At 44.8% G+C, this 17,260-nt stretch overlaps 1 protein-coding gene across 2 annotated transcripts; it reads right to left on the bottom strand.

Annotated features, from left to right (window-relative positions):
* Positions 1–986: 986 nt before the first annotated feature.
* Positions 987–16,496, bottom strand: zbtb47b (zinc finger and BTB domain containing 47b). 2 transcript variants are annotated; one of them, XM_027016191.2, is made up of 7 exons: positions 16,353–16,496; positions 12,443–12,540; positions 5,903–7,189; positions 4,799–4,946; positions 3,995–4,110; positions 3,289–3,433; positions 987–2,926 (listed from the first exon to the last, which is right to left on the bottom strand). In XM_027016191.2, the coding sequence occupies exons 3-7, from the start codon at positions 7,106–7,108 to the stop codon at positions 2,526–2,528; spliced, it is 2,016 nt and encodes a 671-aa protein (XP_026871992.2). In that variant the 5' UTR covers positions 7,109–7,189; positions 12,443–12,540; positions 16,353–16,496; the 3' UTR covers positions 987–2,525. The 2 variants fall into 2 exon arrangements, with proteins under 2 accessions (XP_026871992.2, XP_026871991.2); XM_027016190.2 differs by lacking the exon at positions 12,443–12,540.
* Positions 16,497–17,260: the final 764 nt, after the last annotated feature.

Raw genomic sequence — 17,260 nt, 5'->3', positions numbered from 1 at the left:
ATTTACCTGATTCTATCCATGAAGAGGTAGATGCAGGTAGGTTTTGTTTTAACTGTTGGCAACCAAATGGATACTCCCTCTGTGACTATTACACCAGTGTGATGGAGCACTGTTCATGGGAACTAACGTTTGAATGCAGACAACTCAGTTTTGTTGTCTCTGATCACAAATCAAGCAGAGGTAGACAGATTATTAGTATGAGACTCAAATACTAGCTACCAAAGAAAAAATGATTACCATGGTAACAAAAACCCCCCCAAATTTCCTCCATTTATTACTAATGCAAAAGTGTGATCTGGTGCGATATGGTTGCTATAGCTATAGATTCTGTGAATCACCTTCATTGAAAGCTGAACTCCTTCGCTGAAAGCTCAAACTTAACATGTCATCTTGGGACAATATGGCTTTGAAGGCTTGTCCACCAAGATCAGTTAAAGTAAGGTTCTTGGTAGGAATATTTATAGTTATTGGTTCGTTTTCTTATATTGTGTTTTAAAATTTCGGATTTGTTCTTACGATTTGAGACACTTTTTAAAGAGTTAAATTAGAATTTAAATGAATGTTTTGGTCTTCGTCTTGCTGTTCTGAGGAACACTTCACCCAACTACCCACTGCAGCAGACAAGGTTCATGATGTCAAAGTGGCAAAGGCAGTGGGGTTCAGGGAGTGAAGAAAAACAAAAAGATTTGCTGTGTGTGTTGCTGGTGTCGATTACTGTTAAAACAGTTACACTGCTACATGTAAATTGTCATGTGTGGTACCACACACACAGTTGATTCACTTACTGTTTAGTATTAGCATGCAAAGAAAGATTTTTTTTCCCCCAGCTTCTGGACAGCCACGTATGTTCACGTCTACTGATGTGCATTTGAATATGTCATTAACATGGATGGAAAGTCAACCTAATGATTTCTCAAAGCAAAGATGAATCTCATTGTAACTACAGTCAAAAGTACACTGCAGGCCAAAAAGCCAGGAATACTGAATAAGGGGGCGGCATCTCTCACTTGTTTTCAAAAGCAGGTCAAACCATATTTAGTTGTTTCTCCATTTTAGGAGCAACACGAGTACATTAATATATATGCAATAATCAATGATCTATATATTCTTTATATTATTTTAAGACTTATTTTAGGATCAAATCAATATCAAATAATTGCGATCAGTGAAATAAAATGTCTCTCACAGTAAGCAGATAAAGGACTGAAAATGGAAATACATGCATTAAACAATTTCAAAATGTGATGTACCATAAATTATTAAAAGATACAAAACCTTCAGGTACAAATTGCAAAATGTCAATTGTGGAATATATTGCTGCACTTTCCATAAGCCAAAAAAAACCCCCAGTAAACACAAAAATTATTAAATCAAGTCCAAGGTTCTGATTTTTCAGTCGCATCAATAGTCAGTACATAGGCCAGCATTTATAAAGTGCTCTTCTAGTTGTAAATACAAATCAAAGAAAGAACAAAAGAAAGCTTTTTTGCTAAATATTTGACCTCTGGAAGCATTTTTTGAATGATTAACAGTTCACACACACAGTGAGCAGATCCCGTTTCTACGCTCAGCACAGACCAACCCTTCCATAACCCCCTTCAAAAACGTACACAGGGCGCCAAGCCAAGCTGCACACCAATCATACCAAACTCCATTAAAAAAACAGCATTAGAGAATATAACAAATATTTCTAAGGTTAAAAATAAGGTGCAGGAGTGACTATTAATGCATCATATCTAATAAGTGTATGAGCACACAGAATTTGGTTACTGCAGTGCGATACATAAACAGTCCAGGGACACCTGGGACTTGGTCATCACCAGCACAATGAAACGCAGCGGTTGTAACTCACTGAAGAAGTCAAGTCTTCCCTCTTCGGTAGCTCTTCTGTCCCACAGCGCCCTCTGGTGGTTGGAGCACAGCTCATGTATGTGGTTCTTTACCATCATAGACAGATGTGGTGAATTGAGTCCATGAGCGAGGCCACAGTGCAGATGTTTCCTCCTTTGGGCTTTCTGCAACTGCACACACTTATAGGCAGAAAGACCAGATGTTCTGTCTGTAATTTTCATATGCATTATTGATACAGTCAAAGTAAACAAACTAGCGTACCACAGTCCATGCCCCTAAACCTCTGCTGTCCCATCTGTAACTTTTTAAAAGCCTAATCAGCTGAGAACCTAACCAGGAAGATGCAGCCAGTCCTGTAGCTCATAAAAACAAGCATATATGCCAAGAATGAGAACATATTTCTTGAGGACCTATGAGGACCTACTCTAGACAATATATAAAATATCTCTAAGAGAATGCTAAGCTGTAGCTGACACAGCATTAGTCACTCACACACTCACACACACACACACACACACACACACACACACACACACACACACACACACACACACACACACTCTCTCGCTCTCCTCTCTCTCTCTCGCTCTCCTCTGATTCACAAAGTTGAATGACCTGCAGCTTTGGGTTCAGAACACTGGGAGTGCAACTACAGTAGTCTCCATGCTCCTGCCCTAGTGGTTGCTTGAGTTAACCCTTCCAGTGGAGAAGAGAGGAGGCAGAGGAGGAGAGCGAAGACCTCCGATCACAGGCATGGGTGGAGGACTGCTGTGGTGCGGATCAGACTCCTCGCCAGGCGGGGTAACGGAGCGGCCGGCCTGCGCACCCAACAAGGGCTCTGCTGCAGTGGGCGATGCCACATCGAGCCCCAAGGGGGCGCCCTCGCTGCCTGCCAGGTGACTGACCCGGAAGCACTTCTCCTTGTGGGCCTTCAGCATGTTGGAGAAGCGGAAGCGCTGTCCGCACACGTCGCAGGGGTACGGCTTCTCGCCCGTGTGCGTCCGCCTGTGCCTCTTCATGTTGGGCCTGCTTGTGAAGCTCTTCCCACAAATCTCACAGATGTACGGCTTCTCTCCTGCAGCAGAAGGGAGGCGCAGGGAAAGAACACACACATCCAGACATGGTTGCGTCTCCCTGTCTCCTTTTCATTCGGTGTTTGGGTTTTTTTCAGCATTTGCATTTTTACTTTTTGGAAATGTAAAGGAAGTGCCTCCATCATACACTAGCGAGAAACGTGCAGGAAAAAGAGCAATACTATAAAACGTTCCTAAAAACAGAATGTTTGGAACTGTTATAATTGGGAGATTTTCCTGACTCTAGCTTCTGTTTTCCCATCATTGACCTTGCAGAATAATAAAGTGCAAAGCTGTACTTAAAGTGACATCTGTCAGGCCGGACACGCGTGCAAGCCGAGCGGGTTCTGCGGTGGTGACCCACCCGTGTGCGTCTTCATGTGCTCGTCGAAGTACTGCTTCATGTTGAAGTCCTTGCCGCACCACTGACACATGAACTGCTTGTGGCCGATGTGGATGCTCATGTGGGAGCGTAACTGGTACTTGTACTGGAAACGCTCACTGCAGTTCTGCGTGGGCAAAAAAAGAAAACGGGGAAGACTCAGGACACTGCACACACCACATCCAAAACAAATTCCAGAAAGAAACCCATAAACCGTCTCAAAGCCAACAGTTGTGTTCAAGTCCTCGAGAGACAGACGTTTAGTCTGTTCAAACACTTAACCTACAACACCACTCTTACAGACTGTAAAAATGTTTGCACTGGTAGCAGTTACCATATCCATATTATTAATTACATCATTTGTCAATAACACTAAACTACATCTGGTGAATTCCTAGTACGTGTGTTTTATCTCATGGCGTTTGGACCCTTTATAGCATGTGTGCACATATCAGTAATATGCTGCAAAAACAACCAGCTCGTAGTCACACAGGAAACTAAAGCCTGACAAGACCACAAAGTCCACCTGTAAAAATGGAATTCATCACAAACACAGTAGTATAATATACTTTCTATGCATTAGAATTTTTGCGTGAAATCAACACGCAACACACAGTGCAAAGAGATCCAGTGAAATGTGCCTTAAAAGGTCTCCAGATGCTTAGCAGCAGGTGTGTTCTGGACTCACCTCACACCTGAAGGGCTTTTCCCCTGAGTGCTGCAGAGAGTGCACCTTCAGAGACATGCTGCGCTTGAAGGACTTCCCACAGGTCTCGCAGGTGAACGGCATGTCCTTAGTGTGCGCTACAGGCAATGACACACAGCAGCGCACGGCTCACGCACGGCTCTCGCATGGCTCTCGCACTGCGTTTTCACTACACACTGATTCACTGTGGAGGCGCTCAAAGAAATAACCAGGAAAGGGGAAATGCCATTTGGTAAAGAAAATTATGTACCAAGTCAAAAGTTAGCTAAATGTTTTATTTTTAACAAATGCACTATTTATTTGCCTCCAATTTATGGCATTATGAACAAATATATGCTGGTGTGTTGACTTGTGTTCATTACTGGACACAAAAGACTTATGAAGGAAGGAAGTGCTTCAAGATACAAGATTCTGTCCCATCTGTCGTGGGCGATAAGACAAAGCAACCTCTGTTTTTTCGCTGTGTCTACTGCACCCTGCTGTTGAGACAAGGTCACTGTAGCTCTCCACCTTTAGCTGAACTCAGTGCCCTTACACAGGACTCATGGAGGATCGGCCTTCTCTACATCAAAAGGAACTAAGGAACTTGCTGTTTCAGGCCCATCCTGGAATTCAATGGATTACACTGGACTAGACAGGATTTGGCTGCTCCAAATTGTGTCATTGTGTGTGAAAATACTGCTGAGCTAATTGGCCTTTGTTGCCCCCTGGTGGACACTGGTGGTCATAATTCCAGGGGAGGGGGCTTTTTAAATTCAGGCCAAGATGCTAGCATAGAGTACTCACCGACCATGTGTTTACGAACATGAGCCATAGTGTAGAACTTCTTCTCGCAGATCTCACAGGAGAACTTCTTCTCAGCGTAGCCGTGGACAATCTTGTTGTGTTCGTGTAAAGACCACAGTTTCTTAAATACCTTTCCACACATCACGCACTGTGAATCAGATTTACCAGTTAATAATGAATCACTTATGTGGAGTGTGTCACTGTATCAGAGTGGGGGGTGGTCAGTCAGTCACCCTTTGCCCTCGTTTGCATCTACGTAACCCCATCTTCCAAATATTTACACAGTAATCTATAACAAACGTGTCATATGACATGTCATTTTTAACCATAACATCACCCAGGAGCCTGCAGCTACTGTGGCCATGTGTGTGAAGCTGGTGTATGGGAGCTGTCCTCCCAGCCTGGGCGTAGCAGGCGGGGGGCGGTACTACTGGGTGGGGGGGGAAGAGACAACTCACCGTGTCCTGCACTAATGGTGAAGCCCAGCTGTTCCCTGCCAGCTAGCACGAGCACATGCATACAGAGCAGCCTCATCCGTCGCTTACACACACAGACACACAGTCTGCATGTCTTTCTGCCATATGGTAGGTGGGCTAGCAGTGTGTGTGAAGGGAGTTGAGGCGAAATATATATACACAAGACACAGTGATACCAAACTCCCCCTTCACAAAAAGATACTTCGTTAGAATATTTGCCATGTGAGGCATGTTTGTGTAGTGTTTCACAGGTCAAACAAGCTACATTTTAAACGACAAAATCTGATATTGCTATCTAGGAGCTTTTCATCAATAATATGCATTCTTGCACAAGGATAAACTATTGCATTCTATGTTTATTGAGTGCAAGTTATATTATAAGTTATTTAATTACACTAGGACAAATTTCCAATATTTGCTAATGTATATTTTAATAATTGTAATTCTGATTCAGATAAACAGTTATCATCATTAAAATGATTTAAAATTAAATTATTCAAAAATAATGAGCATCAAGCCAAAGGCCTGAAGACTGACAGTGAACCTGATACTGTATGTCAGTGTGTGTACACACCTGTATTCATGAATGTGTACATGTGTGTGTGTGTGTGTGTGTGTGTGTGTGTACCTGTATGTTCTTCTCACAGTTGGTCTGATGGTGCAGGAGCAGCTCACTCTCCAGTAGGAAGCGCTTGCCGCACTTATTGCAGATCTGCATGCGGTTGTGGGTGACATTGGCGTGCTTCTCCAGGTACCAGCGGTTGTTGAAGATGCGCGGGCACTTCTTGCAGGGATAGTGCTGCTTCTCCTCCAGCTTCACCTTCTGGCCCAGACCTTCGTGCTCCGCCTTGCCCAGCCGGCCCTCCTGTCCCTGACTCGGCGAGGCCCGAGGCCGCTCCACGACGGCCTGGCCCACATCTGCAGTGCTGAGGTCACTCTCTTCCTCCTCCTCTTCGTCTTCCTCTTCCTCTTCGCTGCCGTTTTCCATCTCGTCCTTTCTGTGCTCGTAGTCTTTCTCTGCCTGGTCAGCACTGTCGTTGTAATCACTGCTGTTTTCTTCCACATCAGGCTGTTCACCGTGGCAATGGGCAAGCAAAGGGGAAATCTCTGTGGTGGCCTTGCCCTCTGACCCCTTGGAGACATTCAGGGTTTGGTTGTTAAGATTGACCTCCACAATGATTTGTTCTCTGTTAAAGGAGGTGGAATTCTCTTGAGACCCTGCCTCCTCCAAGCTGACTCCACCCTCCGATTTGCATAAACCAAACCCCCCTTCACTCTCATCCTTCTTGTAGAAGAGTTTGGCCTGCGTTATGGGGTGGTGCGTCGGGGCACCGGACAGGAGGCTTCCTGCCTCCCCACTGTCTACCACGCGCACAGAAAAGGGCCTGACCCCCTCCCGGGCGTACATCTGTGCCAGCTCCTCTTCTTCCAGCTCCAGGTCGCAGTACGATGGGCCGTGGCGCTCCGTGTGGACGCAGCCCTCACCGGCACCCAGTGACTGGCTGCCTATGAGCTCGCGGCAGGACGCGGCTAGCTCGCTCATCTGGAGCACGGAGGCGGCTCGGAGGACGTCGCGCGCCGTCCGGCCTGTCACCAGCAGCCTGGATGTGTAGATGAAGTCAAGGACCTGCTCCAAGCCCTGGCTGGTGAGCGCCTCCACTGCCAGGTCCACGCGGCGCAACTCTCTGCCCCGGGCGAACAGCGCCTGGAAGAAAGGGCTGTGGGCGGCCAGCACGCCCTTGTGGGCGCGGAAGGTGCTCCGCTGACGCACCAGCACGAGGTCCACGTCACACAGGTCTGGCTGAGAGAGGCGCTGCTCATTCAGCCTGTCCATCAAACGTGAGAAATGCAGAGATGCATCCTCCACCAGGGAGAACTCAGCCAGCGGCGATGCAGCGGTCTTCTCCACTATCAGCTGGAGCCCATTCACACAGAGAGGGATTGAAGACAAAGAACAGAGAAGATGGATTAACCTCGGCATCTCCAAAACAGCCACGGGTTAGAATATATGATGGAGAACGCCCCATCTTTTCAGGAGGAGAACAACAACGGATTAAGATTATTTTGTATTATTTAATAGCATTAGTGCACATTCCAGGAAGTTGTAGTGAGAGACCCTTAGAGAAACCCTGCACGCAAGCAATCAGGAATACCAATTTAATGTCAGTACCAAAGGTTTTAATGATCTACTCCTGGTCCTATATTATGACTCTGACCATGTTACTGTAGGACTACAGGTCAAAGTTAATCAGTTAGGAAGCCAGTTGAGAGCCATGTAGAGCACGTGGTGCCCCTGCGGAGGTCATTCTACCACACAAAGGGCAAAGCTTCGATCTGGATGGCATCTCATTCAGAACTCCAAAAAGAGGAAGGAGGTGACTGAGTGCAAGAGGAAGGGAAAAAAAAAGAGTCATAGAGAGACAGACAGACAGAGAGAGAGAGAGAGAGGGAGAGGGAGAGAGAGAGAGACAGACAGACAGAGGGAGAGAGACAGAGAGAGAGAGGAGTGTGTATCTGAGAGCAGGGTGTCTGAGAGGTGCATTGATATTCAGAGCCATGCTCAAGCCATTAACTGTCCCCCTCCACCTCTCCGTCCTGTCTCTGAGGAGACATCACTAGGCAGAAGAAAAGGAAGAGACCAATAAACAATTAGGAAGCAGAGGGAGAGTAAATAGCAGACCCTCCGAACAGTTCTACAAATGAATTAAACAGACCTTTACTACGAGTACAGTGACTGGAGTCAAGGGGAAATCCTCTTTATAATGCTTGTTTCTTCCATGTGAACATGCTCAGTTTTCAGTGCATAGGAGACCTGCTCTGTCATGTTTTATGTAACTTTAAAGATGGGATTCTCTTTTAGATAGAAACAGGATAAAATCAAACTTCTACAATTAAAATGTTTTATGGAAAACACATCTAGCCATTTAACCATTAGTAATTTTCATTTATGTAAAAAAATTAATGCAATCAAATATACATACATCTGTGCAATTTGTGACAGGGGTTTTTGTAAAGTCATGGCTAAAGTCATAAAGAAGGTTTCATAGGTCAAAGACACTCTGCCCTGTGAAACCCCACCCCACCCAACCAGCATTCAGCACTCTGCCCCGTGAAACCCCACCCCACCCAACCAGCCTTCAGCACTCTGCCCCGTGAAACCCCACCCCACCCAACCAGCCTTCAGCACTCTGCCCCGTGAAACCCCACCCCACCCAACCAGCCTTCAGCACTCAGCAGTGTGATGCCACAACCCCACCCACAACTATCAGAATGACTTTGTGTTCACAGACATCAATAAGATTTCACCTCCAACCACCAGGCCCAAAGCCCTCTCTCAGCCTACAGTATTTATGACAGCAAGGTTGCAAACAGCAGCCATAATACACATGCCTGGATGAGGCTTTCACTTGCAGCGGGGCTCTCAGCTTTCTCCTTCATATCCCAGAGCAGGCTAGCTCAATCCCTCCAACTAGACAGAAAGCTAAACAGGTGCAAAAAAAAAAAAAAAAAAAAAAAAAAAAAGCAATTACACACATTTGACAGGTTCAAATTGTTCTTAGCACTTACTTTTATACATCCTGATCCATTAATCAGGCATGATATGAAAACAACACAATTCTGTCATTTTTCTGTCACATTCTTCGCCAGGTCGCTGCACAGAGATGAGCTCGGAGATATTCCGCTGCGAACCTCATGTTGCAGCAGTCCCCTGGTCCCCTGGAGAGAGCCTTATACCAGAACAGTCACTCAGCTAGGGTGTCCTTGGCCCGAGCAGTGAAGCTCCACGCCAGAGCGGGCAGAGTGCCAGCCAGACCCCCTCGTGGAATGACTCTGACCTGAGTGAAAGTGTCTCGTCACATGGTCTCGGTGTAAACCCGCCCAGATGTAGCGTGCGGTTGCTGCAGTAAAGAGGACACGTTTCCTCGGTTAAAGCTGCGGTTTCCGTGGACGCGCTGTGAGGACTCCCGCCACACGTCTGCTCACATAGAGCTGCAGGGGGCATGGGACCAAGCACCAGAGGCATGAAACATCTGAATGATCTGCCCACTGCAGGAACCCTGACCAGGCATCCCGAACTATTTTTTACGGGTGGCGTGACACTGCTGAGGAATTTAAACTTAACCTCTTAGTCTACACCATTTGTGTTGCTGATGCTCTAAGTATCAAGGTTAGGGAATTCCATGTTCTCAAAGTCATCCTCTCACAGAGAGGAATATTAGTATGTGTGCAAATCCATCCTCTCACAACTCGGTTCAAATATGGTCTTGAAACACTAACACATTATATTAAATTTTGAGTTTAGTTTAAATCTTCCTCGGCCAAAAAATAATTTTGAAAAAGCAGTAACAAAAACATCTTTTAATTAAACCTTCATCAAAATCTCATAACTCATTTACCACAGTTATTGCAGCAACATAAATCATAAGTCCAGGATTCCTGCATGTTTTTGTGCATGGATTGGTCTTGGGAAGAGACCCGAGGCTTAAAGGCTCTAGAGCGTGACAAGACCAGGACAAATCAACATGAGGTGTTGAGACCAAGCCAGAGTCTTGAGTCCTTCAACACTGCTGTACACACAGGCAACACACCCCCATGTGCTTCTCTCACCATGACTTTCAGATATTCACATATACTGCCATCATCATGCTCGAGGGTGGGGTAGGGGAGGGGAGAATAAATAACTAAATGCCACAGCAGGTGAGAGCTAAATGAGATCTCACTGGACCACCTCCCCCACTGAGAGCTCCAGGGTCTGGAGCAGACATAGTGTCAGAGGGCAGATCTCCAGACCCTGCGGCGGCACAGCAGGGCGTGGGGGCCAGCACCAAGCTGAGGCGCAGCGCAGAACCCCACCCTCCATGCTGATGCCACAGCAACACACCTTTAACGCTCATAATCAGCATCACGCCTCTACTGGAGAAAACCGAGAATTCACCCTTTCACCGACGGTGGAATAACACAAACGCCAACACAGGGAATGCTCAGGGGATTTCTCAAATGCAGCCTCCATACAGCAACACTGAAAAGAAACAGGAAGCAGCACGGACCTCGGCAGCGTATGCACGACGACCCCTACCTGCTCCGTCTCTGCCTCCGCCCAGAAGGCGAGGGGAGAACCTGAGGTTGAGCCATCAGCCTACAGTAATGACAACCACACAGGCCCATGGCAACCTAATGGGAGCAGTAGCAAAAAGGACACGACACTCATCGCTGCCTGCTGGACTGTCTCACTGCCTTGGAGGTAGCCTGGTGGGCAGAGCACTGGCTGGCCTGTCAGGGGCTGAAAATGATGGGTGGTGCCGTTAAAGGCATTTCCTCTGCTGTTGGACACAAGGACCCGAACAGAAATTATAAGGCAGCAAACACCATTAGAATTTCCTGTTGCCAGGAGACACAGCCCCAAGCCACAGTGGCTTCAGTCAAGCTTCCAAGCCTAAATCTGCTCAGATGGCTTTTTAGGTTCTTGATGACCCTGGGAAGAATTATACCATATAATTCATATAATATATAATTTATTAATCTCAATTTTAAATACAGTGTATTGACAAATACATCTATGAGAGGTCTAAAGCTAACAAGAATTTTTAAAAAGTTTTAGGATCCATCTGCACGGTAAATCAACACTCAGAAGAGCAGATGCCATTAACTCACTAGGCTGCAAGTGAAGATTTCCCCAGGGATAGTGTGTGTGTGTGTGTGTGTGTGTGTGTGTGTGTGTGTGTGTGTGTGTGTGTGTGTGTGTGTGTGCACACACGACACAGTGAGTGAGTCTCTATGGGGCAGTGAGAAGTGGTTCAGACAGCCCCCCGGTCCCGTGCACCCAATGGCCTTTGAGAAAAGAAGAGTTCTCTTCCAAGGTGAAGCACCAGACCTTCATACAGGACAGAGTTGGCGACAGAGAGAGAATATGTACGTGAGGTACGTGAGGTGTGTGGTCTTACTCGATAACCCACCCGCCCCAATCCAATCAGCGTAGACACTCTGTGCTGACCTTGAGGCAGACTGTGCACACACAAACAAAAGAGGCCCCTCCAGGTGGCAGAGAAATTACACAGCAATGACTTACAGCCTTACTGAGGGTGTGCAGTTGTGTGTGTGTGTGTGTGCTGCAGTGAATCAACAAGCCATTTTATTTATGTGGGAGTGTATATAAAGCAGAGAGAGTACAGGAGATAAAAAGAAAAGAGAGAGAGAGAGAGAGAGAGAGAGAGAGAGAGAGAGAGGGACAGAGCTGTAAATCTTAGCTCCTCTGGAGGAGCAGGCGCACGCTGTGAGTGGATCTGCGTGAGCGCCAGCAGCCATAAACACTGCACATGTGCATGAGGAGACGCAGCAAGCAGAAACAGCTCCAGTGACCGACACCCCCCCCCCTACTGCTGATGATGTTCAATGCTAATGACAAAAACAAGACCTACAATACAGCCGCTGGTATCCCGTCTGCTGGTGCTGAGGTCACCCGAAGACAGGCTTTGGATACCACACCGCCACTCTACCTTCTGGCCAGCATAGCTAATAATTCCATGCTGTCTCACGGCCAGCACACAGCACAGCAAAGCTTGCACTAAGCAAACCTTCAGAAAACAAATCTCGTGTTGTTACACATGCCAATTAGATCCAAGTCTGTTTGGCTGGCCTCTGATCTGGCGTTGCATGACGCAGAATGTAAGGAAAATATTTAGCTATTCCCCGACAGCAGTGGCTTCATGCAGGAGGGATGTGCAGAACTTAATGCAATATTACTGCTCTGTGCTTCCCGCACAGGTTAAAATATCATTGAGCATTGATAAAGCGCACCCTGGGATTCCACTCTGATGAAAATATTGCAAAAAGGGAAACCAAACCAAACAAACAAACAAACCCCACCAAATATTTATGCAACTAATTCCATAATCTGAGATTCAAAGATATTCTAGAACTCAAAACGTTTAATTTCAACTGTGGCCGAATAATTGTAATCTGTTCACACCAAACTGCACTAGCACGGTCTACTGAAAAACCGCACCAGCTCCTAATTAAGAACAGTAAATCCATTATATACTGCAAATGTACATTATCATAGATGGAGTTCCCCTTCAGAGAGGGCTTCCATTTTCTCTAGGGATATTTTAGATCTACAGTGGAGATGAACATTCTATTTCAAGGACAAATGAAACTCAGGGTGACTCACCTTTCCTTTCTAGCAAAGCGAGGAAACACAGCATGAGACAATGGGGAGTTTCCACCTGCCCAGTAAAGACTGCTCAGGGGACTTCTCAAGGGCATGAACTGGGAAATAAAATTCACAGGAAATCAATCAATCAGAAAATTTGGAAATGGGCAGTGTGGACTGTTGAATCTAAACCATCTTGGCTGGAGAACACTAAGGAAGCCTGTGGGCAAGGAGGCCGTAACTGAGCAACAGTGAGGGTTCGTCATTCGCTTTGGCTTCTTATCTCAGCGTCTCTTACAGGACCTCTGAGGTCTTTAGTGCATAGGACTTGCCACCACTTTCTAATAACCTGTGAGCACTTTAAAATGTTTTTTTCATTCTAAAATCACACTAGTTATTCAGGTATGCCTCTGAAAACTATGTTACTATCCGTTAATGTAACCAGGGCAATAATACAGGTATTTGAAATATTTTTCACAACCTGGAACATAAAATTCCTGAATGAAAATAAAGATTTTAAGTTTAAGTTTTTCTTAATTTATTAGGCATGTGCCCTTTTAAAACACACACACGAAGTAATTCATCGCTCATTAATTTTTTTTTTTAAAACTTAAAAAAAGAAAACAGTAGAAAACAGAAATGAAGACATGCAAATATGACATGCAAAGCTGGCACTTTCTAAAATGCTATCAAATGACTAATCTTGACCTCTCCAAAATCACAGCCTACAATTAAAAACATCTCCGTCCAGTCTCGGGATACGCCCCTCTCCGGGGCATAAAGAGCGCTCGCTCCCAGAGCATCTGCGTGTGAACTTTAAATGACTCTTTGCAGGGCTGCATAATCGGCTCTCCCAGCAGACAGAGCAGTCGCGGGCGCTTGAGGTCACGGCGTCCCGCTCTGCTCCTTCACCAGCGGGAGCTGAGTCAGGAGCAGAGCTTGTGGAGCTGGCACCTCCTTGTTGCATAAAACCCAAACGTAAGCGGCCATCCGGCCGCTCCGCGCGCCAGCAGCTCCATGCCGGAGCCAACTCCATCCCCTTGTGGAGATTCCGACCTAAACAAACAGCAGCGTGAAGAGCAGAGGGAGATCACAGCTAATGCCAGGACCCGGAACCAGAGGCAATGGAAAATGTCTAGGCAGAATAGATTTGGAATTGTCAGAGCACTTCTACAACAATGTGAGATTATCTGATTTTTAAAATCTTATTCGTTTAGTGGACTGACTCATTTGTCTTGGTTCTAAACGTCAAACCTTTATATAACCTTTTATAAATAATAGTGATACTGGTTTGTGGGTTATGAAGTTTGTCCAACTTTGAAGGCATTCTTAGTGAAAATGATTTGATAAAATTGTACACATAATACATTTTGGCCTCTTCATTTCACTACAGTACAAGATATGAGGTAACAGGCACAAAATTCAAAAAACAATCCAAAAATCACTTCTGTACCAACAGGCCATTAGAAAGGGTTGCCAAACACCAGGAATACATATGAGGAAAAGTCTCTTATGCTCAGCATAAAATCTGTTGGTGACTTATGGAAGCTCTGGGCTGTTCTGCTGCCACTGCTAAAGAAGTATTCTTTAAAGATCAATAAACAAGACATTCCACCATGCAGCAAGGAAACGTAACCAAAAAACCTTGGTGCCTCACCCTGGAATTAAGACGTGGCTACATTTGGCTCGTCTAACAAGACCACACACCTCAAAATCAATGTTTTTTTTTCTCCTTCATTTACAGGACTGTCGAAAACCTGTGAAGAGGGTAGTTTATAAACATGAACTTAAAGGTATCAGGAATCTTGAGAGTCTCTGAAGAAACCTAGACATTAACCTTAAAGATGACAAATTCCATAAATAAGTTCAGGGTGGTTATCATTACCAGAGGAGGCTGCATAAAGTCTTAAAAACATAGGTTGCCATAGTTACCTATTATTATTTTTTATTTTAAAAGTACCTTTTTGTTAATTACACCGAGATATTTATGGTGTTTTTTTTTTTGTTCATTTTAAATCAACTATGCAAAATAATCCCAGACCAGACCATAGATCTCTTCAGCAAAGTCAACTTAAGTACACAATTAGTTTTATTCAAATCGATTTCCTGAAACCTAACACGCATGGACTAATGTAAAATAATGGAAGTGCCAGTGGCATTTGTACAGGCATTTGTACAACTTCACTGTGTAGTTACTCAGCATACTCAATCTTTGGGGCACTGGTCAGGAGCATCTATTCATGGAAAGCAGATACTCGGCTGAGGGCCCAGGTCAGACTTGTCACACAGATTAAAGGGCCCTGCTCAACTCAGCACTGAGAGACACTAAAGTCTCACAGTCAGGATTGGACAGGACTGTACTGAGCAGCTTTCCTTGGGTCTGGAACTGGAAGACAAAACTGCTGAGCTTTCTATGAGTCGCGTAGCTGAGTTAGGTAGGCTAAACTGCTTATGGAGGGAAACCCATGCCCGGCGTCCAGTTTGTTCTAACGTTAACAGAGGTAGAGAAATTTTTAGAAGGTTTTTAATTTAATTTATGCCCAGCCTTGTATGACTAAGTCACTGATCTGAGAGAGTTTGCTCTCCTAGGAAGTAAGAATACACAAGCTTCCTGAAAAAATATGAGTAACAGGAGGCTAAATTTTTAAAAGCACCAGTTTATGAGAAATGTCAGCCACCAACCGCAGGTCAAGGAGACAGGCCCATGCCAACACCAATGAGCCAGATATTACCCCAAGACTCCAGATGTGTGCAGGACGCAAGACGTCCCCACCACTACACCAAAGTCCACATGCATTTTAAATGAGGGATCCCAAAACAACCATGCAGCCAGAAAGTCTCTCCTTCTCAGGCCCTCTGATGACCTTCCGTCTTCACCTTCGTATGATGGTCATACATGACCCTTAGTACAGTACAACAACGTATCTGCACTGTGCAATTAAAAACAGCAAGGTAATATTAGAAGGAAACATGCTGTAAAAACACATTACAATGAAATCCATAATTTAGTTTATGAACCCTGGAACTGATACAAAATTCAGGATCCCAAGAAACTCGGTGACCACAAATGCTTCTACCTCCAGATGACATTTACAAATGATTCACTGTGACCCATCACCTTTTGAAAAGCTGAAAACGGTTGTCACAGAGACCAGGGACAGTTTTCACCTGCAACACATAACTAGGAGTGATCCTAATCCTCATTAATAGAGTATAAAACATGCAGTACACTATACTAAAAGTACATTTGTTATACTATTATCTGATGCACAGATAACCACCATTGAGGTAGCTGTAACTTTTTAAATAAACCATCACATCGCCTGGATTAAAACTTTTCCCACAGCCGAGTCGATGAAGGCTAGGTTGAATATAGGCCAATACACACACGCTAATTAAAGGTCATGATGTCAAAAGCAAAGACTGAGGTGACGAGCACTTGTCCAGCATGACATAGTCCTACCATCTGCATAAAAGCGTCCTTTCCTCCTTCTTCAAAAAGGCTGTACAGTACAACAGCCTATTAAAACCCCGTTTCCCCTATGAAGATATTTCCGAGCTCTTTTAAAAGGGTATTTAATTTCACTTGCAAACCAAATGTCCACACAAATGCACCAGTCACGACCCGATCCCTGCTGAAGCACTCTGATATGAGAGGGTTTAACTCTTTATGTGCAACAATGTAGCTATTGTAGCCATTGCATTCTTGTAAAGCATCCAATTTTGCGAGTGTGTCGGTGCTCCGCGCAAGTTGAAAACTTCGTTACAGCGCAATATCCACGGCTGAGTGTAACATCACACACAAAGCGAAGTGCAGCACACCTTGGGACGAAACTACAGCAAGTTTAATCCACCAAGCTAAGTCGCTTAAATTTGGCAGAGATCAAGAATAGGCATAAAATAAAGCCAAAAGCCCTGAGTACTGTACCATGTTGATCGGAGCTTTTGCGGCGTGAAGGAGTCCCAGAATAACTCCTTCGGCATCGGACTTCGGCTATCCATGAAACTGTGCGTCGGATTTTGCTCTTTCTTCAGCTTTGTCTTGCACTCGGTCTTTTTTCGCCGTGCTAGCATTCAGACAGACAAAAATGCAGAGCCTGCTTTTGCAGAAGGAATTGGTGATTGGAGCTCTGGGATCATATGGGCTTTTTGTCAGAAGTTTTAAAGGGACATCGCACAATATAGAAGCTTGCTTTTTCACAAGCTCGGTTTTAAAAAACACTAAACGTAGGCCAAATTCTGTTTTTTGAAAACCCGTGTGCGCCAGGTGAACAGCAAGTCGCAGGGCGTCGAGTGATACAATAAAGTTTAGTCAAATTATGATCTTAAGTAGTGAGACCTAAAAGTCTAATATTCTAATACTATATTCAAAATAAATTATTTCTATGCACACGCAAGTTCAGACTATTTCAATGAAATTATAAATTCCAGTAGTTAAAATAAATGAGCTGTATCAAGATGGTTTTTTACTGGTGAAAGACGCAAAAGGCATACAAATGTGATCTTTGTGATGAGACTTTATGCCAAAAAAAAAGAAAAAGAAAATCTTGGAATAAGCCAATGTTACAACTATCTAATTGCTACTGGTTTGTAAATCTTAGGGCTTCAACCCTGTTTCTAAGGTAGCAGTAACCAATGGAGCCCCGTCCCGTGTCCATCACTAGAACAAGGTCAGTTTCCATTCAGTGAAGCCAGGACCTCTTAAGTTATATCACTTAAAAATGGAAAACAGAAGACCTCCCGAATTGCTGCTTGTGATTATAATTCCATAAAGTTTCAAACACTTTAAAAAGTGTTTGAAACATTTCAGTCGAAAAGATGTAAACGGTACCATGG

The sequence above is a fragment of the Electrophorus electricus genome, chromosome 5 (genome assembly GCF_013358815.1).
Source record: "Electrophorus electricus isolate fEleEle1 chromosome 5, fEleEle1.pri, whole genome shotgun sequence".
NCBI lineage: Eukaryota > Metazoa > Chordata > Actinopteri > Gymnotiformes > Gymnotidae > Electrophorus > Electrophorus electricus.
This window is presented reverse-complemented; position numbering and strand designations above follow the sequence as displayed.